General features: G+C 36.0%; 1 protein-coding gene, 1 long non-coding RNA gene and 1 pseudogene across 3 annotated transcripts; 1 reads left to right on the forward strand and 2 right to left on the reverse strand.

Moving 5' to 3' along the window:
• Window positions 1-77: 77 nt before the first annotated feature.
• On the reverse strand, window positions 78-11,810 carry LOC149743093 (uncharacterized). Its single transcript, XM_089879865.1, has 15 exons — window positions 11,083-11,810; window positions 9,011-9,142; window positions 8,402-8,467; window positions 7,794-7,960; window positions 7,469-7,613; window positions 5,448-5,586; window positions 5,052-5,227; window positions 4,660-4,800; window positions 4,176-4,250; window positions 3,466-3,812; window positions 3,176-3,306; window positions 2,739-3,016; window positions 2,460-2,598; window positions 2,253-2,405; window positions 78-1,706 (listed from the first exon to the last, which is right to left on the reverse strand). The coding sequence occupies exons 1-15, from the start codon at window positions 11,171-11,173 to the stop codon at window positions 1,520-1,522; spliced, it is 2,367 nt and encodes a 788-aa protein (XP_089735991.1). The 5' UTR covers window positions 11,174-11,810; the 3' UTR covers window positions 78-1,519.
• On the forward strand, window positions 7,583-10,135 carry LOC149743094 (uncharacterized). Its single transcript, XR_016385283.1, has 2 exons — window positions 7,583-7,702; window positions 7,789-10,135. It is a non-coding gene; the product is annotated as an uncharacterized LOC149743094 (long non-coding RNA).
• Window positions 11,811-12,993: 1,183 nt separating the features above from the next.
• On the reverse strand, window positions 12,994-15,581 carry LOC149743095 (beta-1,3-N-acetylglucosaminyltransferase lunatic fringe pseudogene; annotated as a pseudogene). The gene has a single exon (XR_016385571.1). The product of XR_016385571.1 is annotated as a beta-1,3-N-acetylglucosaminyltransferase lunatic fringe pseudogene (transcript).
• Window positions 15,582-15,616: the final 35 nt, after the last annotated feature.

The following is a 15,616-nucleotide window of genomic DNA, read 5'->3' on the forward strand; positions in this document are numbered from 1 at the left end:
CTTTTTTTCCTTTTATTGGCTGCTTTCTTTTTAAGTTTTAACTCAAGTAACATTGAATCATTGTATCTTCTTTATTATCTTTAATGTATGAGACAATTCAGCAGAAACAACTTTTACATTTTCAGGTGGTTTGTGCCTGAAACATGAGTTTTTTAAAATAATCTAGAAATTCTGGCTTTTAGATATCTAAATTGTTAAATTGGAATGGCTGAATCAAACTTTATACACACACTAAGATAAAACAGCAAATAAAAAGTGGTAAAACAGAACAATATCACCTACATATAATTTTTTCAAAAGTTTTTCCATCGCGGAAATTATTTAAAAAACTTCGCGCTATCGCCACAGAAATAGAAAATATTGAATTGGACACGTTAGTGATAAATTACGAAAAGTGGTTTGCGCGAAAAATAGTGAAGCATTACCCCGCAAAAATGCAATCCTTTATAAAAGTTAATATAACTTTTTTGTTATTACAACATCCTATGCACTAGTATATTTTGTAGGATACAGATGTTTAATACTCATATTATTGTTCAATCCAAACAATACCAATTTCATACAATAATGTATTGTAAGAACCATGTTAAAAGCATGGCAGTTGGGCAACAAAGGGAAAGTATTAACTTGATTTCCAAAGCGTTTAATATAATATTAGTTCATGGCAGAGTCTGTGTATAAACATGTTTTTAGCGTTTAATATGAGTTCGTGGCAGAGGCTGTATTATAAACGTGGTTCGTGGTTAAGGCAAAGTGGTAGGCGCGCCTGCCAGTAACCCAGAAGTGATGAGTTCAAAGCTCGACGCTGCTGCCATTATGGGCGTATGTGTCCTTGGGCAAGACACTTTACGGCAATTGCTCCAACCCAGTGGTTACTAATGAGTTGTCCAATTTATCAGCTATACATAAAAAATAATCACCAACAAAGTAACATACATGGTAACCCGTAAGCTGGTACGAGGTGTACGCCTGTGCTATAACGACTGTTGTTTTCTGGCCACGCGAGGATAAAGTAAGGTACGTATTCATTACAGCTCGTTTTTTATTATATCACGACCGGTACATGTTCTTCCATTACAGCTATACTCTCTTCTATTTCTGTTAACTAAAACCAGTCATTTTAATCCAAATTGCAGTCTACCTCACACTGCTTACCACATTCAAAGCATATATATCAAAATAATTAGTGTATATGCTAAAAAATATTAGTATATATGTCGCAATTACTAAACTATAGTATTTTATAAAGTTTGTTTCTACCTTTACCCACCTATGGGCTCCATTCACCATTTACCAGAAAATGAAAGAAAAACGTTATATATTTAAACAGCTATATTGTCTTTTAAACATCTTATCACCAAGAGCCAAAGTCAGTAACATTTTTTTGAACCTTGAAAATAATGTTTTTCTTCACTAAATCTTAGTACGTCAGCTTACTGTTAAAATATTGGAGAAAATGTTTGGACTTCAAACCGAATTAAACTGCTGACCTAGATGTTAAACTGGTTTCTGTAACATATCATGAATTAAATCTGTTAAGAAGTAACTCGTTTTCACGGTTGCTATGACTACACATGAGATCCCATTTGTTGTCACCGTCTATATCGAGTGGAATCAACCAATCAGAATCATCGGTACAAAATGAACCAGAGTAACCTTCTCCAGTTGGAAATTGTCCGTTGTTTGATAAACGAACTGTGGTTCTCCTGAGGAAAGAAAACAACAATTTAAAATCAAAGGCTTGCTGTGACTTGCAAGTTGGGCACTCACAGCAGAACTAAAGGATGCCAGGTTATGTATGTAACTTACTTTATCCTCGCGGGGCCCGAAAATGACAGTCATTATCACACGGGTTTAACACCTCGTGCCAGCTTACGAGTTGCCATGTATGTTACTTTGTGGAAGGTTATTTTTTAGGATTTTTTTCTTTTTTATGTATGGCTAATAATTTGGACAACCCATTAGTGACTGCTGGGTTGGAGCAAATGCTGTTAAGTGCCTTGCCCAAGGACACATATGCCCACAATGGTAGCAGCGTCAAGCCCTGAGCCCATTACCTCTGGATTACAAGCAAGCACGCCAACCACTTTGCCACGGCGCCAGAGATTGTTGTGTTTCATTTTCATTTGTATATTTATTCACATATCAATAATATGTTTTTATGTAGACCAATTCAATGTTTGTATAGAGAATTTAGCAAGAGTGTTATAAATCTTTTAATAAACGCTACTTAACAATATTTATGAACTTACTTTTTTATGTGGTCGACACACACAACATCAGACATCGCATCTCCGTTAAAATCACCGACAGCAATTTGACCCGATTGTACGACACAACCGTCCAATCGTCCTCTCCATGTTGCTGTGTTTATATCTCCATTAGAGGTCGCCAAACCAATCTCACTGATAAAGACAAATATCAAGTATACCAAGTAAATTGAATTAAATATAACTCACAAATCACCATCTTGATTTCCACACATCACATCCACGTTTCTATCTCCGTTAAAATCTCCAAAGATGAAAGCAACATCGGAATTTGCTCCAGAGCAAAGATGAGCAACACTTGTGCTTTGCTGCATGAACATCGGTGCAGCTGTGTAAGACAATTTTTTAGATCCCCTGGTACTTAAACGGGCATATTTAACCCAATTTTATAACAGAGCACTATATGTAGAAAACCAGTAAAAAATCTGGGATATACAAGAAGCAAGTGCTAAAGTAGTTTCAACTTACGTGGGTTTCCCCCCCAAGCAGAGTTACATTTGAATGCATTACAGGGATTGAACACTATGCTATTGCCAGGACAACCAGACGTAAACAAGCTTCCCTGCCTGCAATATCTGACTCGCATTTGACTACCACCATTACATGTGGCCGAGCACCGGGACCAACTTGTCCATGTTCCCCAAGCAATTTGAGTAAACTGAGTCCCACCAGGACACTTCTCTAAGTAACATATCTTGGCTTGTAGCCCAAGCCCAACACAAAGGCTATCTGGGCAAAATCGGTATCTGAAACAAACATGTAGTGCAAAAATCAACAAATAAAAATAAATTAATGTAAAACAACTAAATCCAAAGGTCAGACAATAACTATAAATGTGATAAAGGTTCATTCCCTTATAGTTATAAACCACATGCATAATAAAAGCTATAAATAGGATAAACAACCTTAAAGAGACTCCAATTCCACAAGTAGTAGTACAACTTTTATAGTCACCCCATTGACTCCAATGATTCCCCCCAGTTACACACGGCTTCCGATCACAGCTTTTTCGCTCGAATTTTGGATTACGACACCCCTGCAATGTGATCATTCATAAAAAAAACCATAGTGCTTGTGCTGTTACAATGCTGCAACCTGTACTGTATAACTAACACTGTGGTCTATGACTGACATTGTACAAATAACACTGTGCTGTATAACTAACATTGTACAACCAGCATTTGTAGATTCTTACTTTGGATCTATCATGACACCACTTGGCTCGAACTTTCTGGGACGAAGGACCACAGGTGGCAGTACAGCCATACCACTTTGTCCACTGGCTATAACCTTCATCAGTGCTTGGTGCAACTGTGTGTCTTTTTGTGGTTGTTTGTAGGGTTGTGGTTCGTGGCCAGAGTCGTCTTGTCGTAGATAGTGTTGTGGTCCTAAATGGTTGTCTTGTTGTTGTTGGTCCTCGTGTGGTGTATGGTTGTCTTGTGGTTGCCCTTGTATATACAGGCTGTGTGGTAGTACGTGGTGGATTTGTGGGGGCTGGTGTTCTTGTGGTTGTAGCAGCGGGGGTGGTTGAACGTTGATAATCTATGATCATTTTCTTATAACTGTACACATTCCTAAATAACACTTCTTACAACTCTTAATTGTATTTCAGATCAAAAAATCCGTCAAACTATCCCTTTTCTTGAATAAACATTTGCTTTCAACTTACATCAAAGAAAAACCTACAGCCCAATACACACAACTATTTTGAAATCAATTCTAGCTTTTGTCATACCCTCATATTCATATTCTTGCTGTCTTACGGCTCTAATTGTTAATGTTATTTACCTGATAAAAGAGACCTGAATAATCAAAAGTCACTAAGTAAAATAAATTTTACTGTAGGATCTAATACATTTATAATGTCTTGCATCAATTATTAAAAATAGGAATCAATAAAAATACCCGGGCATAATTTTCTATTCAGCTCATTCAGGTCTTTGTCTGACATTTTTCTCCTTTGTCCTACGACAGGTTTACCTGAAAAAAATCAGTGGTGCCAGTTATGTTAATCAACCACAAAGCAACATACTTGGTAACTGGTAAGCCGGCAAGTGGTGTATGAAACAGAACACCTGTGTTATAACAACTGTTGTTATCCGACCATGTGAGGGATGCAGTAAATTGTGGTTTGGGCATATATACCAACAAATAAAGAAATCAAATAACTTTATCCAAAAGCAGGTTGAATGAAAAACAGTTCAAGATTGGTGATAAATGTTTTTGTAAAAGACATTACTTGCCACTTTAAAAAGAATTAGCACTTATACGTTACTTGCAATTTCTTAGCTAAAAGTTAATGCCTTACCCATTAAAATATATAAACTCTAAAGGCGATTTCTATTCCATTATACACAGGTGCATATTTATTGTAAAGTAAAAATGTTACCATCTGCTACAGAAGTGATTGTAGGTTTTCTATTTTTGGAGAAGGATGTCCCACCATAATGCATGACTGAACCACGATCATATTCCGATTTCAGATCAAAAACAGTCTCAAGTTTTAATTTCTTAAAATTATGCGCCCTATCTGTGAAAAAATGTTTAATTCAGTTTTGGTGGTCTGCGATCATTTAGTGGTAAACATGTAGGCTTGATGCAAGTTGAGCAACAGATAACTGGGCATCAACAAATTTGTATGAATCTAATAAATTCACAATTTTAACCACTTCTTTATATATTCAATTACTATTTATGTCAAACATATGCAAAAAAACTGTTTGGTGTGTAAAACGTTTTCAGTCATAAAAGTATTTGAAATGATTGGAACAGGTCACTCACTAGAAATCATATTCTCAAAATGAATTTTTACAAAATTGTCTCGATCTGGTCGAGATTGCTCATGCAAAAATCCCAATGTATGTAGAAACTCGTGCGCAACAATACCAGCATAATGACAACCAACTACCAAACTCATGTGTTGTTCTGTGGGCGGTGGTACATACCCGATGGAAGAACTTTAAAAGATAAACTAGTTAACTTGTTAAGTCTCTGCTCTTCGTTTTTTTAAATAATATAATCTACTCTAAAGTTTTTTTTAAAGAACTAAATATATAATGTTTTTTTATCTCATACAAAAAAACGCTGAATATAAACAAGATTGGAAATACTGACAAAACCTGGTTTCCTTTACTTAATTTGCATAAAAAAAAAATTTATAATACAATAATTACTCACGAACACCCAGCTTGGTTTTTGATATTAACAAAATGAGCCCCATGTTTGGCTTGATCATAAGGCTCAATATCAATACAAGAATTATCTCGGTACATCTTCACTGCCTCGTCTATTGCCTTTTTTGCCCTTGCATGCGTCGCTTCAATAAAAAAACTTAATTTTTAATCTTACTACAAATGAATAGGGAATATGCTAAGTATACATAGGCGCCAAGTTTTGCTTCATTCATGGGGTGGCCGGCTATAGTGACGTAAAAATCGTATGACGTAATAATCATTATGACGTCATAGATGACGGCAAATGTTTAGAGCAGCGCTTCATGTGCGAGGACATGCAACACGGCAAAGTATTGTTCGGTGCGCGAATAAGCAATATAATATTAATTGGGTTGCCTTAGCAGATTGTTTATTACAACATAGTAGCGATTGTGACGTGGATTTTCAGCGTCATAATACCAATTGACGCGTTGATTGTTTGCATCACAATAGCGATTGACGCGTTCATTGTAAACCTTGCAAAAGTAAACTAAATGCGCGTGTTTTATGTTTTAGGTCAGTAAAGATTAAAGTAGCTGTGTTTTATTAAACGTTTATATTGGGATTGGCGCATTTGGCCATAATTACACTGACTTACCAATTGTTTTCTCCCAATCAAAACAGTTTAATGTTGTTTACTGCAGCAACACGTTTGCCGATCGCAATGGGTGTTCCACGAGTACAACATTCTGTACTTACAAAGTTTTAAATGTCATTTTTATGATTGTAAAAATAAGAACGGTCCTCAAACCTTCGTTTTATATTTGCATTTCAATTTTGAAAAAAAAACAACGATTTTCCGATGTGCATAAACATTTCACCTTTGATTAGCGAGTGAACGAGATATAATATAGATATGGATTGCAACATCGTGCGCAATTGGACAGAAGCCAAAAAACATCGTTTGTTGAAAACACCGCACGAGAACCAGAGTTTCATTACGTTGTTTTTCACGAGAATAAATTCACAACGATTGCTTCGCTTGTTAGGTGTGGAATGTATGCTACCGCATGCATTCCTTTATTTCCTATGCCGGCGCAGAGCGTAAAAATGTGACGCTTATACACGATGTTTTGAATTTTGATTGGTCGGGCAGTTAGCACATTCCTCCAGATTGTTATATTATGAAACGTCATAATTAATAGTTACGTTGTAATAGGACAAGTGACGAAACAATTGAACGAAAAATTGTTTCAATTCCTAGCGAAGTAATGTAATATGGAATGCAACGCGTGTGTGCGTGCGTCTTAGCACTTTCTGGCTGCGTGCGTGTCTGCAGAAAAAAGGACCGGTCATGACAGCAAAACAGCCTCCCCTGATAATGCGTAATCAGTTATTCTGACCTCCCCTGGTCCCAGTATAGGTTGGCTTACAACCCAAAGGCATCGCGCGTAATATTTCAGCTTAGTTTTCGGTAATTAAAATAACGTTACGACCACGATTTTGACGTATCACTTTCCAGCCAAAAGATCAAAAATTTTAATTTTTTTTTTAATTTTTTTTTTTTTTTTAATTTTTTTTTTTTTTTTATTTTTTTTTTTTTTTTTTTAATTTTTTTTTTTAATAAAAAGATCTATGGGGTGGCCATGCCACCCCAACACCCCGTAACTTGGCGCCTATGTAAGTATATCATACAGTATTTTTACACTTATTTTATAAAACATACCATAAAAAGTTTAATGTTAAGCTACTTTAATAGGAAATAAATGATAACGCTAATGAATAATGGTATCCTTACGCGTTTTAAAAAGTTGCCAGAAGGACAAATAGTAGGGTTGGGGAAGATGGGATACCTTTTTATTCTATTTTATGATCCCATTGGGCAGTAAACAGAAATCTTCCAAAGAATTATTAAACTGTATCCTCATGATACCCATATCATATACCATTGTTAATTCTGTAAAATGCAATCAAGGTATTTGAATAATATTTGCTTAAGGTGGTCTGTCTTTTCTCACACTACTACATTCATGTAACAAGACTTACATAAGAAGGTGTCTAGTTTATATCCAACAGGAATGCGACCAGATGGTAACGCCTTCTTCGTCCAGAAAACCTGACCAAGATACTTAAGAAAACTGCCAACAAACAGTGAAAATTCTTCATCATCTTTGTCAATGTAACCGTATGTCTACAACAGAATTAAATGGTTATACAGAAAATTTGGCAATAAAATAACTGAACAATTTGCTTAAGAGGAAATGAGGGTAACAAAAAAAGGTATGGCACTGTCCAACTGTTGTTGTGTAACTTTATACACAAATAGGTTAAAACAAATTAACTAAACATGATTTTACAACCGATAGCTTACATCCAGCAAATGAGGCAAATCTTCCCCAACAAAATGAACATCCCCCTCAAAATTTCCTTTGGAAGCACACGTACAACTCAGTGGACATACATCATCATCACTTTTCGAGGTGTATCCAAACGGACATGGCAGTGTGCATGTGCTTATATCGAACTTGCATTTCAGAACTGGTGGCAAATAATCAAAAATAGTTAGTGGTTCACTGTATCTGTATTTACAAAATGCTTAGTGCTATTGGGAATTCACTATAAAGCCTAGAATAGAATAGTTTAAACCACACACACAAGATATAAACTCTAAAACAAGAATTCCGTGTGGCCCATCACATCAGTTTCATGGGAATACAGTAGTGAAGATCAAATCAATTAAACTAAGAAAAGAAAATTACCTATAATCGATTAAGTGATAAACCACCTATTGAGTTTAAAATTGTTAAAAGTTGTAACACCTTTTCAACACAGATTTACTTTTACCACACAGCAGCGTATCCAAATAAGTAGCATACTAGCTTCTCTTCTACCCACAACTATAAAATTTAACTATTTAAAAGCTAAATTAAACTATATATAATTCAGAAAATTAAGTTAAACAAACATAAGTATACCCACGTGTACATTCACCAATAGCAACTGGATCATTGTTGGCTTCTGCATCATCGCAAGCTGTGGTTCTATCTGGGAAAAATAAAAATAATAATTAGGTTCATCGTTGGACATCAAAATTTTGTTGTCATAGAAATTGATGTGTAAAAACATGTTATACAGCAAAGAGACCATGCATTGAAATAGAATAGCCAAGATAAAAAAAATAATAGGCCAGGAATTAAAAAGGGGGGTCCGCAATATTCCTGACTAACATTAATAATAACGCACAGAATACGACTGATTCACTATGTTTTTTCATGACTGCTTTACTATTTTTTAAGAAGAGGGTTTCTAATTTTGTAAAAAAAATATTTTTTTAAGTATATAGGCTATATATATATATATATATATATATATTAAAAGAATATATATTCAAAGGAAGGTCCGGAACCCCCTTGTATACACCCCTGGAAAATGTTTTTAACCATATTCTATATTATTAAGGTCAAAAAACATATCTCGAAATGGTTTGTTCAGGATATCTGCAACTGATTGCAACCTGTTGTTTTTCAGAATCCTAAAATAATAAAAAATCTGACTTTGACACCATGGTGGTCCAAGTTTCAAACTCACCTTGCAAAAGAAAGACAGCTATTCCTGCAGCTCCACCAACCAAAGTAACCACAGCCAATCCAATGATGATTGGTCGTAAATTTGAATCTGATGACTTCTTTTTCACTTTTTTCGAAACTGCTTTATTTCCAGCTGGAGATAATATATATTTTAGGGATGTGCCGAGCCGAGCCCGAACTCAAAAGCTCGTGCCCGAGCATCTCCTCTTTTGACGCTCGGCACTCGGCTGAAATCTGGGCCGAGCGCCGAGCCTTATGCTATTGCTATAATGTTGCACGCGAGAGCGAAAAACATTGAAAATGAAAAAAAGGGAAGCTACTAAAAGATAACGAGACCAATCAGCGTAGCTTTCTCTTTAATTATTTTTCGTTCGTTGTGAATATGCTCTCTCGCAAGTAACGAATCGCAACGTCAGCGAATTTGCCCGTATCGAATTACAGCCGGTGTCAAATTACACGAGCGCGCAATGTTCCTGTATCTGATTTTAAATAAAAAGCCAAAAACTCTTACACTTTTTTATAATGAAATAAATAAACTGCTGCAACCATAGGGGCTGTTTTGTTGTCATGACAGACCCCATTTCCGCCAACACGCACCCAGACAAAAAGTGCTAAAACACGCGTTGCATTTAATATTACTTTCTTTCGCTAGGAATCGGAACATGTTTCATTTAATTGTTACGTCACTTGTCCTATGACAACATAACTATAAATTATGATGTTTCCTAATATAACAATCGGGAGGAATGTGCCCACTTCTAACCAACCACGAGATCAAAACATCGTGTATGAGCGTCACATTTTTACGCTCTGCGCCGGCGTAAGAAATAAAGGAAGACGCATGCGGTAGCATACATTCCACACCTAACAAACGAAGCAATCGTTGTGAATTTATTCTCGTGAAAAATGACGTAATGAAACTCCAGTTCTCGTGCGGTGCCAACAAACGATGTTATTTTTGGCTTCTGTCCAAGCTCGACCGGGACATACTTAGTAATGTATCATATTACAATTTGCGTTGGTTCCAATTTACTGATAGCGTCGCTCCTCGCTCTTATATTTGCATCAATTAAAATTCACATAATCGCGATTTACCTGCATTTAAACTAATCATCAGAAACAAAAATTATACTTAAACTACAGATCGTATGGAAGCGAATAAAACACGATTGTTTACCAACAATCTCGTTTGTGATGTAACAATCGTAATGGTTTATCAAAGTTATTCTGACGTAAATAATCGTTAGATTATCCACGATGGACATGCGTAAAACTTACACCAATGTTTCATTTATTAAAAAGACGTTTCTAATTTAGTATAAACAATGTAATATTAGTCCTAATTTACCGCATAAAGTAGAATAGATATATTAGTGTGCAAGACCAATATCTAAAGCGTTTATATCGCGTCAGAGATAACGTTGACTGGACGTAATTATCTGTATGACAGTCCGCTTTTTGAACGCGCTGGTTACACCACTGGCTGCAACAGTTATAAATACTTTTTAAATAAATATTTTTTATTGGAAATTATGAAACGAGACGTCTCTTTAACCGCAAACCACGTGCTCTGTAGTATTTTGATTAGCGCACTTTTCGACTGAATAGGAACGCATTCTCGTACGCCTTTCTCCTTAATGACGTCATAGGTGCTCGGGCTCGGGCTCGTGCCGAGCTTTTCGTTGAAGCTCGGCGCTCGGCGAACCCGAGCTTTTACAACTTCAGCACATCCCTAATATATTTATATACATTTATTTAATTTTTATCTCTTAATTGGAAATACAAATGAATACAAGTTTTAATTTTGATGTTTTTACAAAAAAAAACTCTCTTGGGTTTAAATACCTGCTGTAGTGCAATTTTAAGTTGTTTGGTACAAATTAAACATAAATAGTGCTATAGTCTGTTACTGATGTACACTTTTCAAAAATACACATAACTCAACATGAATAATTTTCCATCGCCCTACTTTGGTGTTTTGGGTAAAAAAACTGTATACCCTTATATTTATAGCTTTTAAATGTTTGCCTATATTACTTTATAAAATTAAATAGCAAGAACTTAGTACATTACCTCCAGTTTGGGCTTGTTTTGTCTTTCCTTTTCTTGGCTGGCCATCTTTTGAGCTATGTGCACCAGATGGTTCCAGACAAGTATCCAACATTATGTAAAATGTAATAAAGAGATATTAAAGTTTATGCAATTTTGAAAAGCGGTTGTTGTTACAAATCTAGTTTGTCAATGGTATACAACTTGATAAAAGAAAAGAGAATCAATAAAACTTTGCATCTTGTTAAGTTTGGTGGCAGAGTGGTTGGCGCGCCTCTAATCTAGGTTCAGGGCTCGCCGCTGCTGTTATTATAAGCGGCACGACTCACCAGGTGAAAACAAAACATAACACCCGTGTTATAACGACTCTTGTTTTTCCGCCACTCGAGCAAGCTACATACATTTATTGATTTATTCATATACCAGAACTTTCCAAGCTCTTACCAAAAAAGGCGGTAGAGTATTCTTTGCTTTCACTAAGCAGACTTCATTTTAAACTTAGCGCCATCATTGTACTTAAATCATAATTTATAGAGGGCGCCATGGGTCTACCTATAAGCGCATATCGTTGTGTAGATTCCACAGTCGAAATACTGGGGTGACAAGGCTGTTCATTCGTACTCATATTCGCTGTAATTGCAATGGGTTGGGAAATCGAGCCCCGAAAACAAATTGGATCCAGCATCAAGCCCTGAAAGGCCTACACGTTGATTTTTCTCAGAGTCATGGAAACATGGTATGTTTTTGCTCATTTCATTTCTAAGGTAAGTCATATTGAACCCTGACCATTTTCTCATGTTTATATCTCAGTTAATTCCCATTTTATGATAGAACAAAAGCGCGCTCGAACCCAGAGGTAATGGGTTTAAGGCTCGTCGTATTGCTACCACTGTGGGCGTATATGTCCTTGGGCAAGACACTTATTAACGGCAATTGCTCCAACCCTGTGGTTACTAATGAGTTGTCCAATTTATCAGCTATACATAAAAAAATAATCACCAACAAAGTAACATACATGGTAATCCGTAAGCTGGCACGAGGTGCACGCCTGTGCTATAACGACTGTTGGTTTCCGGCAACGCGAAGATAAAGTACCTAAGTTACATTACATTCTGGCACGAGGTGTATGAAACAGAATACCCGTGTTTATAAGGACTGTCGTTTTTCGGCCACGCGAAGATAAAGTGTAAGCCGGCCCACCCTACTATATATAGTTGGATGGGGATAAGTTTAGTCATTTTATTAAATCTATATGCATGTAGCCTATATATATATATATATAGATGTTGCCACGGTAGGACACTTGAAAGCCTTAGGTATTTGACCATTTTCATGCATTTCTAGTTCGCTTTGGCAAGCGACAATTCATGTGACGCACATAAAAAAATTATTACCAATTTTCGAAAAAACGTTCGACCAAACCCCGGTCTCCCTTATATCCTACTATATATATGTACAGTAGGATGGGGAAAGATGGGACACTTTTTAACTCTATTTTCTCGTCCCATTTAGTAGTAAACAAAGAACATTTAAAGAATTATAAAACTAAATCCTCATGATTCCCATAAACCGTTATTAATTGTTTAAAACACGTTTAGGATACCTGGATATTATGTGCTAAAGGTGTTCCATCTTCCCCCACCCTACTATATATATATATAGTAAATAGGATTAAAAACATAAACAGGATTATTCGATAGGATATTCTCACAAGCCACAGCCCAACGAAATGCGCGCGAATGTCGAGTTTAGATTGATGATTTCAACACGCAAATAAACGTCGGGGTTTTAATATAAATCACCAAGCTTCCAAAATAATCTTACCATTAGGTTTGCTTCAGCCATTAAAAAAAATTGTTTCAGTTTAAAACCGATTTTTAAAACTTAAAACAGTAATCGCCTTTAGCGCGCGCTGTGTCGGGCCATATAAGAAAATGGTCGAAGAACACCCCATTTTTTAAAATTTATCATCCAATAAGCCCCAAAACTGTTTGGTAATGGGCCAAATCTGGCCTAAACATTGTACCATGATATAACTATACCACGACGTCGAACATTGTGTCATGGTTTTGACAAGTTGTATACATTTCCCTTGATTGTATTTGTATACGATATACCACGGTATAGCACATTGTTTTAACTTTTTTTAAAAATAACATAAAGAAGCCACACAATGGTTTTATATTATGTTTTACATATGTCAGCAGTGGGAAAGAGAAAACAGTGAAGAGTCATAAAACGAGTTGGGTCTACATCATGGTTAAATATCTTTGAACTCTTCACTTTGTTCAAGTTCACTGTGTTGCCTAAGGCTTGGCTTAAACTAACTTGCTCATGTAAAGTGTCTGGGTTCAAATTTTTGAGTTTTTCCCGTGTGGAATGCAAAAGGTCGGTGATTGTTATATATATTTTCAAACGGTTGGTTATAATAAAACCCAAAGCGCAATCGTCGTTCATGTTCGTTTCCCGTGTTGTCACAACCAATTTTTCTCTTCCACACCACGGTTTCATTTTTAAAGCCAATGGTCTGGAAATACAACAGCCAGCACCGCCATGAGCAAACTTATATTTCTCAATATGACCATGGTAGTTTGTTGCAAATAATGGAACGCTCAGTTTACCAATGCAAATGTCTTGTGTCCAGTTATAACCATTAACAAGATGAACCATGCGTGGTGGATTGACGTAATTATCGTCGTCAAACCGGCACCACCACTTTTTGCCGCTCGCCAAATACGTATCAAATTCTGTTCCCATTTTACAGCTTAAATGTGGTCTAGTTTTAGTGTGTCCACAATGTGTGTTAATAACATGACCCTCAGTTGTTTCGTTCAGCTTGTCGTCATCGCCGTCTGTGAAAAAGTACGTCTGCTTCTTCGCCAGCTTAAACCAAGTCTTAACTATTGGGTCAAGTCGGGATTCGTGAAATTTTCTGCTTGTTTTTACGCTGATATAAATATCATCCAAAGTTACTTTACCATTGTCCATTACTGACTTAACTTTCCTATCACGGTAAATTTCTTGTTTACAGATAGACGAATATCTCACGTGACTACTGATCAGCAGTGTCGTGAATATACACAGCATTCCGAACTTGACCAAAGTTAAATTATTTGACATTGTAGCTTTCAGCTTTAGGTATAACCAAAATCTAATTCTTAATGCAAAAAAAATTTGTTCAATATTGCCATATGTTTATGAAAATAAAGGTATAAGAGAAAAAACAAAAAATTGCAACCTGGACGAACTATTTCTATTATAGGCGTAATTTGTACAAAATGTTCTTGTATGATTCGTTTGTTAGCTGATAAACTGTAATGTGTGCTTTACTGTTATTGATAGCAGCATACTGTATATTGACCTCTGCCTATTTTTCTCATGTTAAACTTATCTCAGGCTTTCACATAAAACTAAAACTAATTTTATGGGACACAATTAAACTGTATGAAATATTTCACTCTATTTTATTAAACTACGATACTCAGCTGATGATTCAAACCAGCAAACGACAAAATTACGGCAGTTTTAATATGATTCAGCAAGCATTTAAAATGAGGGTATTATTTTATGCCTTTTTAGCGATTGAAAAAATAGTGTATGCGTTCAAGACTGAATTTTAATACTTAACAAGAGTAATAGTGTTTGCCACGCACCTCGTTGGACAGTAAGAATACTGTGACATTTATTTTCGTCCGTCATCAAAGAAGTACTCGTGAAAGGAGATTTGAACACATCCCATCTTACCCCGAGTACCAATTTACCCCACCCTACAGTATATAAATAAAGATGTTTTACCGTTAAATCAATTAGTCCTAAATATTATACGCGTAGAGTACTCGGAATTGAATAAGGTTTGCTGCTGTTTTTAAGACATCAGCGACTTGTTAATGTTGCATTACTTTTGCTGTGGAGCCGGTATCCGCATTTGCTGTTTTAGTTTGGTATTTAATTTTTTGCTAATTACTGCGAAAATTTGTTGGTAACTCGAGCGACCGTGTCATCGGCCTGTATATGCAAAGGTCGAATTAATTAATGGATGACTATTTTTCCTGCGCGGCGGAAAAACGATGATATAACCATATCTATGATATAACTGTACCTTGGCGTCGAGTATTCTATGAATTTAAAAGACAAGAGATCACAGATCTAATGAATGAGTACGTTTTAAACTAATTAGCACAATATAGTAGAATCGGGGAAGATGGGACACCTTTGACACGTAATATCCAAATAGCCTGATCGTGTTTTAAACAATTAACAACGGTCTGTGGCAGTCGTGAAGATACGGTTTTATAATTCATTAGATGTTCTTTGTTTAAAGGGAAAACAAAATGAAAAGGTGTCCTATCTACCCCCACCCTGCTATATTAATTAATCCTTTTACTACAACGGTCGACTGGGCTCGATCAAAAACAAATCTGAAGTAACCAACAAAACGGGTTCTAGTCGCCATTGGTGACTGTGGAGCAGTAGGCAGAATGTATTTATACGTGTATTAAACTAATGAAACTTATGACGTATGAGTAGTAGGGTAGGGAGAAAAATTCTTTACCAATCT

Source organism: Ciona robusta, chromosome 1, assembly GCF_009617815.1.
Source record: "Ciona robusta chromosome 1, ASM961781v2".
In the NCBI taxonomy this organism is placed as follows: domain Eukaryota; kingdom Metazoa; phylum Chordata; class Ascidiacea; order Phlebobranchia; family Cionidae; genus Ciona; species Ciona robusta.

Excerpts from the sequence above, each read along its gene's own strand:
- LOC149743093 (XM_089879865.1), bottom strand. The coding sequence starts at position 11,173 with ATGTTGGATACTTGTCTGGAACCATCTGGTGCACATAGCTCAAAAGAT. Across the intron at positions 4,251-4,659 it reads AATCACTTCTGTAGCAGATG|GTAAACCTGTCGTAGGACAA; the intron begins GTAACATTTTTA and ends GATTTTTTTCAG. Across the intron at positions 3,307-3,465 it reads GGTGTCATGATAGATCCAAA|GGGTGTCGTAATCCAAAATT; the intron begins GTAAGAATCTAC and ends ATCACATTGCAG.